Genomic DNA, 18,273 nt, shown 5'->3' with positions numbered 1-18,273 from the left:
GCAGCAGGGCTTGATCTGGATGGCTGATGTGCTTGGGATTGGCGATCTGAACCCTTTACTATTTATTTCTTTTTCGTCTCTTTTTTATATCAAGCATGCTGTCCTGTTCAAACAATTTTATTTTTTGCGATTAATAAAGTTTCCACTCTATTCGGAATTTTATCAGAGGCGTAACGTCTCCCGGCTTACACTGAGTAATCCTATATGGAGGCAATTCGGTCCAAGCATAAATATGCTTTTAAGCGAAGGACGAGGTACAGGACTTCGGCTTACCTTCTTTTCCCCAGTTCGAGAATCGAAAAGTGAAATTTACAACTCTGGGTTCGGCTTATATCCGTCCGAACTGGAACTTACGAAACAATTCAAAAGAATTCTCTGAGTTCGGTTTATCTCTCGTTAAGGAGTTATCGAGACAATTCTAAAAGAATTCTCTGGGTTCGGTGCGTCTCGCATTACAGATTTATAATCGAAACAATTCAAAAGGAATTCTTTGGGTTTGATTTATCTCGTGCTGGAGAGTAGGTCGATCATCTGGCCAAGATGTCGATCAGCTCGGTTCCGAACTAGGTAGGCGTAGTAGCCCCCTCTTTCCTTTTTTTTTTCTTTTTTTTTTTATTTTTGCTCATTCCCGAGGCGTAACCACGTCATTAAATACGGATGCGGTTTAACGATGCAATTTAATTGGTGGAAGAGTCTCGGGATGCAGCGCGTATCTTCCCACGATCTGAGTGGTGCGAGATTTTCGGGACGCAGCATTTATCTCCCCCGTTTCCCCTATAAATAGGAGAAGAGGAGGTTTGTTGAGCATCTCTCATCCAAACTTCAGAAAAATTAACTGCAAAGCATGCCTATCACAACTCGGTCTGCATGGTTGAGGCGAGCTCGAGAGCTGACAGCCGCCGGGGTCAGCGGATTCGGCCCTGAAGCGTCAAATATCGCCCTCCCCATAGAAGAGGCGGTTCCGCCTCCATCCCCTGACCTTGTCTAGGAAATTGAGGAGGATCCACTGCAAAGAGAGATCCGCATCTACCGAGCTTGCTGTCAACGGATGAGTTCGTATATCAAGGCTTTTTGCCTGAAATACGATCTCATCTTCCAGCTCTGCCGCCGGGAAGGAACAATCTCGGTTCTTGACGAGCTCATCGCTAATGGCTTCTATCTGGCGAACTGGCGCATGACCCGACTGCTTGCTGATCGTGACCGATGTGAGGGGCAGGTCACCAGGACCTTGATACCCGACCTGCCGGAAGGCGACTACAAGCCGCTAAGCGAATCTGAGAATCTGCGAATCGGAGAATCTGCATGTTGCGTAAATCCCGATTTACAGGGGTTGCATAGAGAGGTTGCGGCGCTACATCCTTCATCTGGAAACCACGGATCATCATTTCCAAGAGAGCCATACTGTGGAGGGTCCATGCGCATTCCTCGAGGAAATGGCGGACAGGGGTGCAGATGTGCCAGCAGGTCGGCTAGAAGAACTAAGGCGGGAGCGTCATCGCTGGCGAACCTATTTGGAAGGTATAGCCGTCGAGGAGCCTTTGGAGTCCGACCTTTCAAGCTCTGCGCCTGTGAATCGCCGAGGAAGTTGAGATCACAGGAGGGGGGTCACACTTCGCACCTGCTCCCCGAGATCAGAAGACTTGTCTCAGCATCCCATTACATCGGTGCGCCTTATTGCTTTTAGTTTCTCCCTTTTTTTTTTGTCTGTCTTTCTTTAAGTGGGCGATGTGTCGACGTAGAAGACTCCTTGTGTGTGGCGATATGGCAAACATAAATCAAAATAATAAGTTCTTTTGAAATAAAAGAAATCTTATTATTTTTCCAGCTACGTCCCCAAAATCTTATAAAAGAAATCAAGGACTGCCTACGTACCCAAAATTGGGATCAAGCCAGTCGTAGTTCACAGTACACATGCTTTCAAAACTGAAATTGACTAAATGATCTAGTAGTAGTAACGCTTAAGATGGGCCGCGTTCCACGAGTTTTTGATCTGCTTGCCCTCCATGGTCAGGAGCTCGTAGACTCCAGGGCAAATTACTTTAGAGATGAGATACGGACCTTCCCAGCGAGCGCCGAGTTTGCCAGCGTTAATCTCCTTTGTGTTCTTGTACACCTCGCGCAGCACCAGGTCGCCCTCGTTGAATCGTCATTGACAGACAGCCTTGTTGTAGTACTTGGACGAGGCGTTTTGGTAGTTTTGAATTCGGACGAGAGCTTGATCGCGCAGTTCCTCGGTGAAGTCAATGTTGTCGAGCATCATGTTGTCGTTGAGCTCGGAATCGTCGACCAACAAAGCGCGGCAAAGTACTCCGGCTTCGGCTGGAGCCAGTGCTTCGATGCCATAGGCTAGCGAGAACGGAGATTGCCCCATAGCTCGCCGTGGGGTCGTCCGATAGGACCATAACACGCCGTCGAGCTGATCTGCCTAAGCTCCTTTTTGAGCCCGAGGCACTTCTTTAATCCGTCTATTATGGTTTTGTTGGTTGCCTCGGCTTGACCGTTTCCCTGAGGATACCTGGGGGTCGAGGTGCTTAAGCGTATTTCCCATTTACCTAGAAAGCGTCTGGTGATGAGGGAAGTGAACTACGTTCCGTTGTCAGTGACGATCTCTTAGGGAGCCCATGGCGGCAGATGATGTTTTTCCAGATGAAGTTGGTGACGTCCAGCGACTGTATCTTGTGAAACGATTCGGCCTCTACCCACTTGGTAAAATAATCAGTCAGAACCAAAAGGAACTTCTTTGACCTCGACGGGGGTAGTGGGCCAACGAGATCCATTGCCCAGCGCATGAAGGGGTATGGCGCGGTGACGGTATTAGCAGCTCGGGAGGTACATGTTTCATATGTCCGTGGCGTTGGCATGCTTCGCACTTCGTTGAAACTGCCTCGCAGTCGGCGACCTTGGTTGGCCAATAATGACCGTCTTTCTTTATCTTCAATGTGAGTGCACGCCCTCCGGAGTGGTTGCCTCCGTCAGCTTCGTGAACTTCCATCATTATTCGTTCTGCCTCCTCTCGATCGACACAGGTAAGTAGGGCTCCGGATGAACTGCATCGGTAAAGGCTGCCTCACATCATGGCGTAGTGCGCGCATCGAGCTTTCAATCGGCGAGCTTCCCAGCGATCTTCCGGGACCTTGCCGTCCTCGATGTACATCTTTATTTCGAGATGCCAATCGTCTGGGGTTGTGTTATCTCCACGGGTTCCTGGACAGGTGGGTCGATATCCATTGGTTCTGCAGCGTCGCTGATGGCGTATGTCAAATCGATATGGTCGATGCTAGGGGTTTTGATACACTCGATTGGGATCGTTCGTCACAAATCCGGGTCAGAACAATTCGCCAGGGCGGCGAGAGCATCTGTCGATGCGTTTTCGCTCCTTGGAACTTTGATCAGTTTGAACGAGGCGAATTGTTCAGAGAGAGTTTGGAGTAATTGGCGATACGCCTCCATGCGCCCATTCTTAGCGCCGTACTCCCCACTAAACTGGCTAACCACTAGCTGGGAGTCGCAAAAACTTGGATGCTGGTCACCCCCAGACCTTGTGCTAACCGTAATCCGGCCAGAACGGCTTTGTACTCAGTCTCATTTTTCGATGCTTTGAAGCCGAGTTTCAATGCTTGCTCGAGGACCTCGCCCGTTGGGGATCAGAGTATGATTCCAACGCCGGATCCCTGGTTCCTCCTTAGGTATGGTTTCCTCGAGGTCGGGAGATAGCTCCATGATGAAATCCGCTAGGACCTGTGATTTTAAACTCGGGCGAGAACGATATTCAATATCGTACTCGCTTAGTTTGATTGCCCACTTTGCAATTCGCCCGGACTGAAGGGGGTTTTGAAGAACTGTCCGGAGTGGCTGGTCGGTTAACACATCAATGGAGTGCGACTGGAAATAAGGTCGCAGCTTCCGAGCGGCAACAATCAAGGCGAGAGCGAGTTTTTCCAAGGTTGGTTAACGTGTCCCCGCGTCGTTGAGAGCCTTGCTTGTGTAAAAAATTGGTCGCTGATCGCCGCGATCATATCGGACTAACACCCCGCTCACTACCGAGCTGGAAACGGAGACGTAGAGATACAATGTCTCTCCTTCTTCGGGCATATTCACAGGCGTCATCCCAATGGAAATCTTTATTTCCCCGAAGGAGATGATAGAATGGGAGGCACTTGTCTGTTGACCGGGCGACGAATCGGTTCAGCACGGCTATTCGTCCTGTTAAGCGTTGTACCTCTCGTTTGTTGGTAGGCAAGGGGAGTCCCAGCACTGCCTTAGTCTGCTTTTGGTTTGCCTCGATTCCACGCTCCGTGACGATGTATCCCAAGAATTCCCCCGAGGTTACCCCAAAAGTGCACTTGGTGGGATTTAACTTCATCTGGAATCGATCTAGAATATCGAAGCATTCGGCGAGATGCTGGACATGCTGTTCTGCTATTAGGGATTTGACTAACATATTGTCAATGTAGACTTCCATTGTTTTCCCTAAGAGGTCGGCGAACATCGTGTTGACCAGGCGTTGGTAAGTCGCCCCCGCATTTTTCAGACCGAATGGCATCACCTTGTAGCAGTAGGTCCCTCTGTCTGTGATGAACGCGGTTTTTTCGCGATCGGCTGGGCTCATTGCGATCTGGTTGTATCCGGAGAACGCGTCCATGAACGAGAGGAGCTGGTTACCTGTTGTGGCCTCTACGAGTCCGTCGATGTGAGGTAACGGGAAGCAGTCTTTAGGGCATGCCTTATTGAGGTCGGTGAAGTCGACGCAGACCCGCCACTTACCGTTCTTTTTCTTGACTACCACCGGATTTGCCAGCCCATCGGGGTATTGTACTTCCATTATCTGATCGGCTTTCCGGAGTCGCTCGACTTCGTCTTGTACTGCCTTTGCTCGATCGGTCCCGAGACACCGTCGTCTCTGTCGAACTGGTTTGAAAATGAGGTCGACATTTAGCTTATGGCAGGTGAATGATGGATCAATACCAACCATATCTTTGGTGGACCAGGCGAACGTTTGGGATCGCGATTTCAGAAATTCTACCAGCTCGGTCTTGATTCTTTCATCGAGTTCGGCCCCAATTCTGACCGTTCGGGAGGGGTCTACTCCATCGATGTTGACTTGTATGATTTGGCATCCTGTGGCCTTCAGCCGATCTCGCTCCGGCTTATGAGGATCGCCGAAGTGATCCTCGCCCTGTAATTGCTATGCGTCGTCCTTCCGCCTTTGCTTTTTCTCGAGAACAGAACAGGTCCTGGCCATCTTTTGATCGCCGTATAACGTATAAATTCCCGCAACCGTTGGGAACTTTACGCAGAGATGATAGGTGGAAGGGACTGCCTGCATTGAATAGATCCAAGGTGAACCTAAATGGCGTTGTAGATTGGTGGGGCGTCTATGACCAGGAACTTGGTTTTTCGTGTTACGCCACCAGTTTGGAATTGCAACTTCACGTCGCCCATCGACGTTTTGGCTACGCCGTCGTACCCAGTCAGCATTCTGGCTCCTGGTTTGATTTGCTCCGGTGTGATACCCATTTTTTCTAACGTCTGTAAGAACAGAACGTTAACCGTGCTGCCCGTATCCACTAAGACTCGTTCTACATCGAACTCGCCCATCATGACTTCTACGACTAAGGGGTCGTTATGAGGGTGATGGATCCCCTTGGCGTCTTCTGCTGTGAACGTGATGGGATCAGTGCTTAGCGCCTCCTCTTCGGAAATCGCCCAGACGTTACAAATCTAGCGCGCTCGCTTTATCAGGGCTCGGACCGAATCCGGGCATTCATCAATCTGCCCAATGATCATAGAGATACGACCCCGAGGTGCCGCTTGTTCGCTCTGCTTTCCTTTTTGACGCTTGGGTGGAGTTGGAAGGACTTCCACTGGCGCCGGATTCTGCTGCTCGACGGGAGGTGGCTGTTGCGGAGTACTTGGTGCGCTATTTGACTGGTTGGCGCCCTTCCGGACCTTGACTAGGATTGGATCGTCTGAACCTTCCTCCTCGACATCTGCCTCTGTGACCGCCGCGAGAAGCTTTAGGTTGATAAACAGCTTTGATTTTGCCGGATAGGTACTTCTCAAATAAGTAATTGGACAAGTGCTTACACTCGGCTGTGGAATGGCCTCCGAACATGTGGAAGTCGCAATATAACTCCTCTTGTGAATCCGGAGATGTGTTATCCTGTCCTCCATCTTCGGAGATCGCGCTGACTACTCCACGCTTGGGATCCTTTGGGTCGTGATGTTTTCGGGGCTCCTGGTAGCTGTATCAGCCTTTCTCTTTTGTCGGATTTGTACGTACGGGAGGGGCCTTCCCAACTCGCTTCGCCTCGTCTTCCTTGACGTATGCGTAACGAGACCCCCGATGAAGCGCATCGTCAAGATCCTTGGCTTCCTGGATATTTAGATCCACTTGCAAGAGCGACCCGTGAACGAGCCCTTTCTTAAACGCGGCGATCGCCACGTCTTCAGTGACCGAGATGCTGGCGTATTTTTCCTTGAATTTGGTGAGGTATTGCCGTAGTGGTTCGCCAGGCTCCTGGACTATCTCCCATAATTATGCGCTGGAATTACCATGCTCTATGAAGACACGGTAGTTCCGCAAGAAAGCTGTTGACAACTCACTGAAGCTGTCAATCGAGTTCGCCGGGAGCCGAGAGAACCAGGTTAGTGCGTTCCCTATTAGACTCTCGACAAACAGCTGGCATCGACCGGCGTCCCTCTGTTCGTCAGTGAATCTGGCCTTAGACACTACAGCCATAAACGAGGTCATGTGCTGCATCGAGTCTTTCGTCCCTTCGTAAGTCGGCAACCTTAATTTGACGGATGGAACGTATGTCTCCAGAATTCGCCTGGTGAACGGAGTCCGTTGCGTGGCCTCGAACATCCTATCGATCTCTAGGGCTGTGCTCACAGCCCGGCGAAGGAGGGACCCCATATCCTTGATTTTGAGATGGATTTCCTCCAACTCGAGGCAGGGGGCCGAGATCGGATCTCTTTGAGAGGGTTGTCCGATGTGGGGTTGCCCGCCTGAAGTTAGCACCGAGGGTGCGTACTGGTTTTGAGACCGAAAGGCCGAAGGTGGTGGGTCGCTGAACAGCTGCCGGTTCAGGGGCCCGTCCCTGCGTGCAGCTGGTGGCGGTACTGCGCTTTGCTGAGGTGGAGGGGGAGCACTACGCTCTAATGCGTCCATCCGTCGGTTGGTGTTGGATATCGCTTGGAAGAGATCTTGTGAGATCGTTCCAAACACATGGCGAAGCTCGTCAACAGAGACGAGCTGGGGAGGTTGTGCGACTGGCGCAGACGAAGTCTGTCTAATGACAGGTCCGTCGATAGGTGGGATCTCATCAGACTCCTGGTTTATGGGGTGAGGTACCTCGGTATCTTCAACTCCGCCCAAGGGTGCTGTTGAGTCGTTCGCTGGGTTACCCGAGGAGTGGCGAGCACGGGCCCGGACATAGACGCGTGTGGTAGGTGCGTCAGTAGGTGGATCTGCGGCGACATCCCTTGAGTTGGTGGCTCCGGTGACTGGGTCGTCCTGTTGTGGAGCGGGTGCGCTGGCGACAGCGTTGTTGGAGGTTAGAGACATGGTGTTTCTCACTCGAATTTCAAAAGATTCTTGAGAGAGAAGTAACTTGAGAACTTAGCGTTCCCACAGACGGCGCCAATTGTTGAATCTAGAATTCAACAATGAATTTGTTTAATGAGGGGAAACAAATTCAACAGTACAATCTCTCTAAGAATTCGGATCAAAATAAAGAAGAAAAGAGGAATTGAAATCTCTTGAAGAACAAGTTAGGTTTTTGCTCAAGAACAATGAAGAATTAGGGTTTTTTGTATTAATTGTTCGATGATTTTACAATGAGAGGATTGCCCTCTATTTATAGGTATTCGAAGATCTACTGAATACATTCACTTTTCTAATTACGGTCGATCTGATTAGGAAAGTCCTTCCTGTCTTGCTAGGTTAGCCACAGGGCGAGTTGTGACGTCGGTCTATCACCTCGGCACTGGGCTTCTCGGTACTATTGGGCCTTTAGAAATGAAGTCCAAATCAAGATCGAACTCCCGGTTTAAATAGCTGGTTCCTTTGATCGGGTTTAGATCGGTATGTTGGGGGTGCTAATTTCCGCACCAACAATAGATCATACTGTTCTTGACTAGACGTATCCAAAAAGTGACCTTTAATGGGCATGTCATCGATGTGATAACTTTGGAACGTAAATACATTACCAGTGGTTGAATTTGACCCATATTTTTGTGAACCGAGACAAAATGTTGGTGATTTGATACTATATATATATATATATATATATATATATAGTACAATGAAGAAAACATTACATTTATTTCATATCCATACAAAATTAATTTAAAAAACTATTTCACACATAACATAAATTTTTCATATCCAAATTTTAACAATTGTTGTCTAGAAAATGTTAATAATATTTTTAATGTATATTTTAATTTAATATATTTAGATTTTATTTAATTTTTAATAACTTTATTTAGCTATTTTGTTTTTTTTCACATTTAGCTATTTTGTTTAATAAACTTTAATTATATTTAATTTTGATCATATTTTATTTGTTTATTTTTTTAATTAATTTTTAAAATTAATTGTTGTTTGTTTGTCTATCACTAACCAATCGCAGTGACTAGTCGATGAAAAATTTTAGCGATAAAAAATTGTGATTGCTGGTAACTGGATCCAGGCAAACGAATAACTTTTGGTCGATAGCTTGGCTTATGTCTTTCTTGGAGGTGAAATATTCGAGCCCCTCTTTTGCAATTTTCTTTTAGAAGGTTTTCTGAACATTCTTTTTTCTTTTCTGAATGACATTTTCATGCAAGTTTAACCTTAACTTGCAAAAACTGCAGATTAAATCAACGAAAAGTAATTTAATTTAACCCACAATACAATCTTTATATGTACGTCGAAAAGTTTTTACAACCATACATATTATGATATTCGTACTTTTAAAAATTTGAAAGTAAATTTTGATCGAATGTGACTTTTCAATCGGGAAAAATGTCATTAAAATCTTGAAGTTTACATTTTCGTTGATTTAAAGCATGAACTCTTTATCTGGTGAAAAAAAAACTTCATTCTTTTGTTGAGTTCTAAATAATTTATAAACTCTTGTTGACTTGATCTGATAAGGCACAATTTTAAATTGTCAAATGGAGAAATTGTGCGGGGTTAATTAGTCTGTAATGACAAATTTAAATTGTCAAAACAATGTCAACGGCATCATTTTGTTATTAAGGAGATCTCGGTAACGGCTGATCGAGAATGTTTTCTCTTGTGCATTAATTTCTTAATAAAACTATCTTCAACTCTTCATATAAAATTTTAATTTATATATAAAACCAACAAATAAATAAAGGAGTGTGGTGAATTAACGGAAGGGAAAAAAAAAAAGGAATGAAACTGTACTTGTAAATTGTACTATTATACGCAGAGTGTAGTGTTTGTTTCTTATATATACATTCCTATGGACAAAGAAAAGTAGTGGCTCCTAATGGCTCTGCAACTTTGAGGTTCGAATCACTCCCATATCTCATTATGCAAATGCCACAAGGTGAGCTTTCAATTCACACCAATAAGCTGCTTTGTATGCATTCACCATGATTCCCTTCAGGATGGATCCACATTGTCCTGCAAAGTCAAATCCCAAGTTTAGCTCTATTCACAGGCTGTCTAGTTGGTAAGGACTAAGGACCACAACAATGTTTCACCGTCTTCACACTTACAATGAATCTTAACTGATAAGAAGGGACGCAAACAAATGTAACTGCAAGGATACATTCTTTTATAGCCTTCAGCAAGACTTCAGTCTAACCTCAGCAAAGACCTTTCATGGTATACTCAAGCTTCCTCCATAGTGTTCACTGATCGAGGCCTGTGTAAAGAAAGAAGTCTGATTACTTTGTCAATTTCCGATTTTCCCAAATGATTCAACCTCAGACTTCTGGCTTCCTTTTTCGTAGTGATTTGCAATGTCAATGGGAACCTTGCACTGACCTGAATAAAGGGAGACATTATCTCATAGGCTTGTAGGAAAAGTTGGCTCCTTGCTGCTAATCTGAAGGTAAAAGTGTAATTATCATCAAAAGTGGTAACAATCTAAGATGAACAATCAAACAAATCTTTAAATCAAATGTTTTAGTCAAATATGTCATAACTATGATCAAATACAGGTGCAAGAAAAATCTCTACAATACCTCTTCAGAAGGCGGAAACAGAGATATATCTCCTCGATATCACCTTCTACCTTGAGCTTAATGTACTGTTTAAGAAGTTCACACACATCGTAAATAGCTTTGTCCAATTCATTGGCACTTGCATCATGAAAGATCCCGATTTCTGAAATAGCCTGCTGCAGGACCGGGGATAACATAGGCCTTGACTGAGCAACCTTGTAGTATATCTCTGAAAAATATTCCAAAGTACAATTGCCACTAACTTTGAACTTCTCTGTCCAAAGAGGAGGATTTCCAAACCAGAGAGCGCTACATGAGAATCCAATTTCATTCTCAGTGCCCTTTATATCTATTGGTTCCTCATCTTGTTTCTTACAAGTCTCCATGGGAACATCTGATGATGACTGTTGTCTCCTGTGGGCAGGATATGCTCCCAATACATCAGCTCTTAACTCTTCAGGTAATTCTTGTAACACAGAGACGTCGACTTGACTAAGGGATGAAGGCATCAAATCAGTAATTTCTATTGTACCCTGATTAGACGTTCTGGCAATGGAAGAATGTGGCACAAACGGTTCTTTATATTCCTAATTTCGGAAATAGAACAAAAACTCTTAGAGATCTATATCACTCGCCCCATTTTCAGGTAACTGTTTCTACTGTTGAGGATGGCCAAACATATGTGAGATGATTCATTCCAAGAAGGAATAGCAAGAGCTTTACCTTTTCCCCAGAGGTGCTCAAGCCATGTATCTTAACTGAGATAGATTTTAATTCCTTAATGCCAGCAGCAGTGCCTAGGGGAAGGAAAATAAATCATCTCAGATGCACCACACTGGGAAAAAAAACACAGGTATTTCATCAAGTTTCTAAATACAGCTAACAAAACTAACCATCCAAGTAGATATGTGGAGAACTGCTGTTGATCTTTCTTTTGCCTCGTTTTTTCTCAATCAACTCATACAGCTTCCCTCCGTAGGTTCCATCTAATTCTGAAAGGAGCTCTGGAGGAAGATTCTCTAGAACTTCCATGTCAAGATAACACATGGGTGGTAAGGATGAATTTGTATCACCTGACTGAATTGAAGATTCTGCTGATTCAGATTCTCGGAGTCTAGAAACTCCACCAGTAGCATGCCTATTATAATCTGTCACAAGGCAACAATTAAGTCACTAGTTTTCCGCAGTTAAAGCTGCTCTTAATTTATAGACCCATAACAACAACAAAAAAGGAAAGGAAAAGAAAACCGATTTTGGGTCAGAATTTTTGCTTCTCACAGAAATACTAATACATTTTCAAACAGAATGTCGTGTATTTTGGGGAATCACTTGTAAAGCTTTAACATAGTGAGCACTAACAGAACATTTATTTACCTGAGTTTTCCCTGACTGCTGCAGAAAAAACATTATCATCTTGTTCTATATGGACAGATGCAGGCGCAGAGCTGAGCCATGATTTCAGAGTCCTTGTACCTTGAAAACCAAGAAAACAAGTGTAAATGAATAGGAAGGACTACATGTTTGAATCACTTCTCTCTTCGGAATGTTTCGCAGCAATGCATAAGAAATTTCATAAAGAAGAATGATCTGTAATTTAATATGTATCAAATCAAAATGAACCTTAATTTCCCCAGAACCAACCTTTATTAGAAAGATCTGCACTGTCAAGCATAGAAACCTGAAGCCCAACCCCACGAACTTCCTTAACATCTATCTCAAGAGAAACAAAACTTGATGGTTAATCATGGATCCTGATGCAACAATTAGATGTTATCCAGGAGTCAATAGCAAATAATAGATTCCGACAGGAGATTCAGTCTCAAGGACCGACTTTCTCACTTTCCTGCAGTGTAAGATAGAACAACTCTGAAATATTAAGCTTATATTGGTCTCACAAGATCATATAATTTCTCAAACTAGTCTCATCCATCTTTATAAAATTTGAAGTTCAACTAAGCTGATTCTTGCATGTGAGGAAGAACTCGAATATAGATGCTCAGTTAATAGCAACAGCAAAAACCATCTTAAAAGCAGCTGAGATCCACTTACCCAAGCAAAATGACCCAAACAAATTCTTCGAAATCCTCTGCAGAACTTCTACGTCATCTGTAGCAGCAGGGACCTATAGCAACGATGATAAAAATAATCAGCCAGGCTTTAAGGGTTACACAGGTTTAGAAGAAAAATACTATCATCCTAGTTTCCCATTAATTTCCATTGCAATAACTCACAGTGATGGAGCGACTCATATTGTCACAGTCTCCACAACCCATATACTTGGTAGGTTCTTCAGCATCTTTTTTTCTCTTTTTTATCTGAAGTAACACCAGAGGAAAAACATTCACTATATTTTTTTTTCGTGATAAACGATGTCACTCTAACATGCATACACTGCCAATGCGATGAATACTATCAAAGCAAAAACCTCAATATTATACAACAATGAAACTAAGAAAAGCATAAAACCTTAAGAGTAAAAGTGCGTCCTATCATTTCACATCCTTGCAGACGCAAAGAAACTTCTTTGCATAAGCATTGGAGGAAGTGTTGAACCTGCAACAATCGACAACCACAAATATTCTTAGCTAACCTCAAATGAATAATGTTCGGAAAAAAAAAACAACAAGACATTATTCACGAGAATCCAGACATCTTGCTGATCTCTGAACCGCACACCCCAGTTCACTTCAGCCCCTATGGACTTACTCTCCTGTACATATACAATCTTTAAGTTACTTGTCGAGCATATACATATTAAAAGAAAACTATCACCTGCAGAGAGAAAAATGATGAATGAGAAACAAGTGAGTGAGTCAACAGTTAAGCAGACCTGCACCGCTGTAACTGAGCGTAGGTCTAGTCCTCTGCTATAACTCCAAAGCATCTCGCCGGTTTTCACCCCAAAATCCTTTTTAAGAGAATCCTGTAAAACCCGATAGGGTATGTTTGGTATAGCTTAGCGAAGTTGTCTGTTGATAACAATTGTTAAGCAGATTCAAACTAATAAGATACAGTAGTCTTCAAAGGCAAATATCGTATTAAATAAAAAGCCTATGGTGTTTTGCTTAAATAATGTTTTGCTTAAATAAAATAGCAACCAGACATAACCAAAACCACAAAAATGGTTTACCTTGGAAATCAAACGTAACTGCCCACAGGTTTGAATATTTTGCTTCACCAGCTTCTCCTTCAACACAGAACCTACACCGGGTAGTGTCCCAACTGGAAGCTGATCCAAGAACTCCTCTACCTGCCAAAATGTTAGACACTATCAGTATTCCGAAATTAATACAAAATGGCTGTTGACCAAAAAAAAAAAAAAATACAAAATGGCTTTTGCAATCAAGAAACTAACCACAGCTCATATACCTCTTCCACTGACGAGTCAGAAACAAACACATATACCAAAAGATAGAAAGATGTTTATAAAAAGTACCTTCTCAGCAGAGATGTGAAGTTGGCCGGCTGGTTTAGCAACTCTGGTAGCAAGACGAGCCATTAGCATAGTACCACCTATCCCAGCACTTGCGCTGCATCCAGTAGTCTCAAGGATCTCATTCCTTATTGTCGAGGCTAAAAATTCGGGTTCTACATCGCTCAAATCAGAGACATCTAAAAACGCTTCATCGCAGCTTAGTGCCTAAACTCCATAAAACAAACATAAATGTTAACAGTATTCAAACTACAGGAACTGCAAAAACATCTTTTGAGGGCTGACCTGGACTTTTCTGCAATGCTTATGCATGATGTCATAAAACTGATCAGCTACCTGCAATTGAGTTACAATGTCAAACAAGCTGGACCGACATGACAACATACAATAAACACTCGACTCTAAAAAATACCTCTTCATAGGCTTCAAAGTTATAAGGAACAATAACAAGCTGAGGACAAAGGTCTTTTGCATGTCGTACAAACATACCTGCCTTCACTCCTAGATAAAGAAACTGACATTAAATTAGTACAAAAATAGAAAGGTCAGGACCCGAGTACAACCAAGCTTAAGAGAGATTACTTTCGTATAAGACAGACCATAAGCCCGAGCTGGATAATTTGCAGAGGAAATTTCAGCCGTTCCTTTCGGGTTATCTGAGTGACATACAGCTACCGGCTTGTCGTGTAATTCAAGACGGTTCTTGATTACCACTGACACAAAGAAGCAATCCTGGAAATATATCACAGAATCAAATAACTAGAATGTAATAAAAGAAAGTCAGAACAAAATACTGCAATTCTAGAATAACAAAATTCAGTATATTTTTCACTCTCTTTTATGTCCAATGTCATGCTTAAACGCCTAGCTATTGTGCTGCGGGAAAATGCAAAATTGAAGAATTGGCCACGGATTTCTTTTGCTTCCCTTACTTTTAGACAGCAGCAGATAAAGAAAACAGCCTAGATTGAGGAAATTACCAAATCGATGTGGATAATGGTTGACTTCTTGGCCATTTCAGCTGCATTCTGACCAGAATCTGCCCATTTCAGTCCATTGGAAGAGCCATGAAATCTTTTACGGTACCTGTTTCTCCATGTTCCAATAAAATGCAGCCTTGAATTCTGCAGACAAAAAAAAGACATACAGAGAAAGCATCTTCAGAATCTTCATTAGAACGATACTATACATCCAATTATTTCTAGTTATATAAATTGACAATGAGACCCTCTTACTTTCAGATGAAAGAACTGTTAATACAGGCGTAATAGAGCAGCCAGACACCAGCAGCTAAATGAATCTTTTGTAAGAGACACCAGAAATTGTGGGAATAAACCAAGCTAACAATATTTCTATAAAGTTTTACCTTAAAGTAGTTTTCCACAAAATTGGGATCCTCGAGAGTTGAATGACGCCTTGTAGAAGATCCAGCAACGGTTGCAATCGATTTGCCATCATTCTTCCCATTTACATGAACGGACTTGTTGTCTGAAGCGGAATGAAGATTGGTAGTGGATTGAATTTCACTTGTAACTTCTTTTTCTACTATGTCATAATAACCAAGTCTTTCTGCATTCATTTCAGAAGATTTCAGGTCACCAGTTCCTGTTTCTTCTGTCAATTCTGCAATAGTGTTTTCGATATAAACGCCGTCAATCTCATCATTAACGTCGTCTCTTGCTTCCTCTGAATCTTCAGCTCTAATTGAACTTCCTTCTTCAGCTTCACTGTATGCAGTATCAGGCTGACAAGATGTAACCGGCAAAGGTATCTGAGGGGTCAAATGGCTTCTGGGTGCAAAAAAGGCAGACAACTTTGGCTGGGTATCATTCAGTTGATCTAGCTGGTAAGGAACCCCTGAGATGTGATAACCACAACACAAAGCATTGAATCAGATGTACAAATAAAAAGTGTGCAATAATAAATGAATGCACACGAAGATGACAGTAGTCGAATGATCAAATCCACACATTTCTACCTATATTTACATGATTTAACTGAAACTAAATCATCTTCTATTGACTTACAACCCAGAAGTCTGTTGGCAGAGATAGAGTCCACTATCCATGTGGGCTTCACAACAGGTAACCCTCTGCTGAATGCCCTGATTGGAAATAAAAACACCACTTTAAGACACGACCTTGCAAGAACTTCGCCAGGATTTTAAAGAAACTAAGGAAAACTAACCTTAGATTCTTGACTTTACTATCTGGAAGGTTGCTGCAGATGATATGTGTTACAGAACGCCTAGAGAAGTAATTCTCGAATCTTCCACCATACTTCATCATGTATCCTTTCAACTCCTACAGATATCTAGACACAGTTAACCCCAGATGACCCACAAGAAATAACTACACTAGAGAAAGAAAAAAAAATCATGAAATTCTAAGGTCTAGTCACCTGCACAGTTTATATAATATTGGAGATCAGAAAACTAGACACCAACAGAACTGAAAACTGATCAGAACCAAAAGAACAGAGCATAAACCTGATGGGAAGGAATGGTGAAACCATCCACAAAGATTGAAACTCCTTGGAAAATAAGTTTCTCAGAACCCGAAACACCGTGAGAAGAAGCAGAAGCCTCAGTCTCAAATTGGTTCTGAAGTTTCCTATTCTTCACTTCCATGTAACTAACAACAAAAACATAGAAACCCACAGAACATCAAAACCACAATGTAATTTACAATTTCTAACAATTTTAAACCCATCACAATGCATCTTCCCAAAAATTCATAAAAATCCCAAAATTTAAACATCACACATACTCATTTTCAATCGATCTCACTTCTCAGAAGAAGCAGTTAAACTTTTTCAACTTTTACATGGGAATTTCGAAATCTAACCAAAACCCAACACTAAAATGGCGGAGAATGAGAGAAAGACCTTCCGAAATCGGAGAAAGGAGAAGACCGATAAGAAGAACGAGAAGAAGCAGCGCCCCATGCGGCGCCTAGGGTTTTCTGATTACTCGGATTCTTCTTCTTAGCCTTCTTGGTACTCCCACTGCCACTATTGTTTGAAGAATTCGAACCCAAGCTACGTTTCATTGTTGGTGTTGGGGATGATGAAATCTACGAAGAAGAAGCTTTCAACGGAATTTTCCTTTATTTTTGTTTGTAAAGTCACACCCAGTGGGGTTTTTTTTTATATAAAAAAACACGAACGTTCTCAGATTAGTACTCGAACTTGTATATATTTTCTAAATCTCCCCATATGTTTTAAAGTTTACAATTATAACCTGATAACTTCTTTTCCCATTATAATCACACATCTAATTGAGGATACGATTATTTCTCTTGTATCCAAATCTTAAATCTTTAGTTAGTGAATATTACCATCTAGGCAAATTAGTGAGAAGTGTTTTTCTTTTTTTTGCCATCTGAATTTTTATTAGATATCAATAAAACAAAACAAAAACAAAGTTGCAGACCATAATAATGCAAGAAAACTTCTAAAAAACAAGAATTGCCTACGAATAAAGAGAATTATCCCAAAAAAAACCTTCCACTCTTTTCTTTTTCAATACGCGTATGTAACCAAGTAGGACCTCCACTAGCTAGATAAGATCTAAAACGCTCTTCACTTGTAATAGTTTTAGCAATGTCTTTTGCAATCAAATTCATCTTTGGTGTTAAGAGCTTAAATATTACTTTTCGAAAACCTAGTAGCAAATTAGTGAGAAGTTTTGAAAAAAAAATTCCTTAAAGTGACCAATTAGAAAAAGAAAAAAAATCTTACGAGATAAGTCAATAACATAAAACTAACTTACAGCAAAATGTTTTGTCAGGAAAAGATACAGGTAGCGAGACTAAGAGCATCTCCAACAGTTTAATTTTGCTGGGTTCTGATGTAAAAGTAGATATTTATGAAAGGCCACATTGCTTTGAAGTTTGATAAGAAAGTTCATCAATGGTTTTTTTTGTATAGTTTTTTGTGGTAAATGCATGTTTAAGTACAATGCACTAATGCTAAAACACAATGCACCAAGAGAAGTCCCATGTTTTCCTACTTAACCAGAGATTGATGCATTGTAACCATTAAGATAGATAATGTGGATCTATTCATGTGTTGAAGTAATTGTATTCTTGATTCTGGAATGGAGATCTACTTAGGCCATCTTTATAGGGAGAACACCAAGGGTGTTCTTAGCCTATTAAAATTATAAATATAATGAATAGTGGCATAAGAACACCAAGATCAGTTCTTGATGTAGAACTGATCTTGGTCCAGTTCTAAGCTGATGTGGCAAGCTGTGAATGGATACAATTTTTTGCAAACAATTTTTCACAAATTAAAAGAGAATTTGATTGAGAATATATGAAATAAATTTGGACATTAAACTATGTATTAATTAAATAAAATGTTTGTGTGCTTTAATTAAGTAATATGTTTGTTTGTTTTTTTATATATATTTTTATATATATTTTTAATTAAGTAATCACAATAAAAATTTGGTATTGTATTTTGAATTTTAGTAAAAGTTTTATAAGTTTCAAATTTAAATGTTCTTTTATAAGTTTTTAAAATTGTAATATGTTTAAGAATATTATATTATTAAATCTTATGATCTTAAACATGTTTTCCCAATAACTAAATTTTTAACCAAAGATCTTAACTACTGATCTTACATTATTTTCATAATATAT

At 41.8% G+C, this 18,273-nt stretch overlaps 1 protein-coding gene across 1 annotated transcript; it reads right to left on the bottom strand.

Annotated features, from left to right (window-relative positions):
• LOC104771655 (DNA repair protein REV1) lies at window positions 9,404-16,762 on the bottom strand. Its single transcript, XM_010496224.2, has 24 exons — window positions 16,511-16,762; window positions 16,113-16,257; window positions 15,812-15,927; window positions 15,652-15,728; window positions 14,991-15,481; window positions 14,605-14,748; window positions 14,224-14,356; window positions 14,037-14,125; window positions 13,910-13,960; window positions 13,628-13,831; window positions 13,322-13,441; window positions 13,022-13,114; window positions 12,842-12,901; window positions 12,658-12,744; window positions 12,423-12,506; window positions 12,241-12,313; window positions 11,833-11,901; window positions 11,566-11,664; window positions 11,085-11,339; window positions 10,915-10,988; window positions 10,213-10,778; window positions 10,013-10,073; window positions 9,742-9,890; window positions 9,404-9,646 (listed from the first exon to the last, which is right to left on the bottom strand). The coding sequence occupies exons 1-23, from the start codon at window positions 16,672-16,674 to the stop codon at window positions 9,846-9,848; spliced, it is 3,300 nt and encodes a 1,099-aa protein (XP_010494526.1). The 5' UTR covers window positions 16,675-16,762; the 3' UTR covers window positions 9,404-9,646; window positions 9,742-9,845.

This window comes from Camelina sativa, chromosome 20, assembly GCF_000633955.1.
Source record: "Camelina sativa cultivar DH55 chromosome 20, Cs, whole genome shotgun sequence".
In the NCBI taxonomy this organism is placed as follows: Eukaryota; Viridiplantae; Streptophyta; class Magnoliopsida; order Brassicales; family Brassicaceae; genus Camelina; species Camelina sativa.
This window is presented reverse-complemented; position numbering and strand designations above follow the sequence as displayed.

Coding starts and splice junctions, on each gene's coding strand:
- LOC104771655 (XM_010496224.2), bottom strand. CDS start 16,674: ATGAAACGTAGCTTGGGTTCGAATTCTTCAAACAATAGTGGCAGTGGG. Junction 15,928..16,112: donor TCACCATTCCTTCCCATCAG/GTTTATGCTCTG, acceptor AGATATCTGTAG/GAGTTGAAAGGATACATGAT. Junction 11,665..11,832: donor TGCAGATCTTTCTAATAAAG/GTTGGTTCTGGG, acceptor TTGGTTTTCAAG/GTACAAGGACTCTGAAATCA.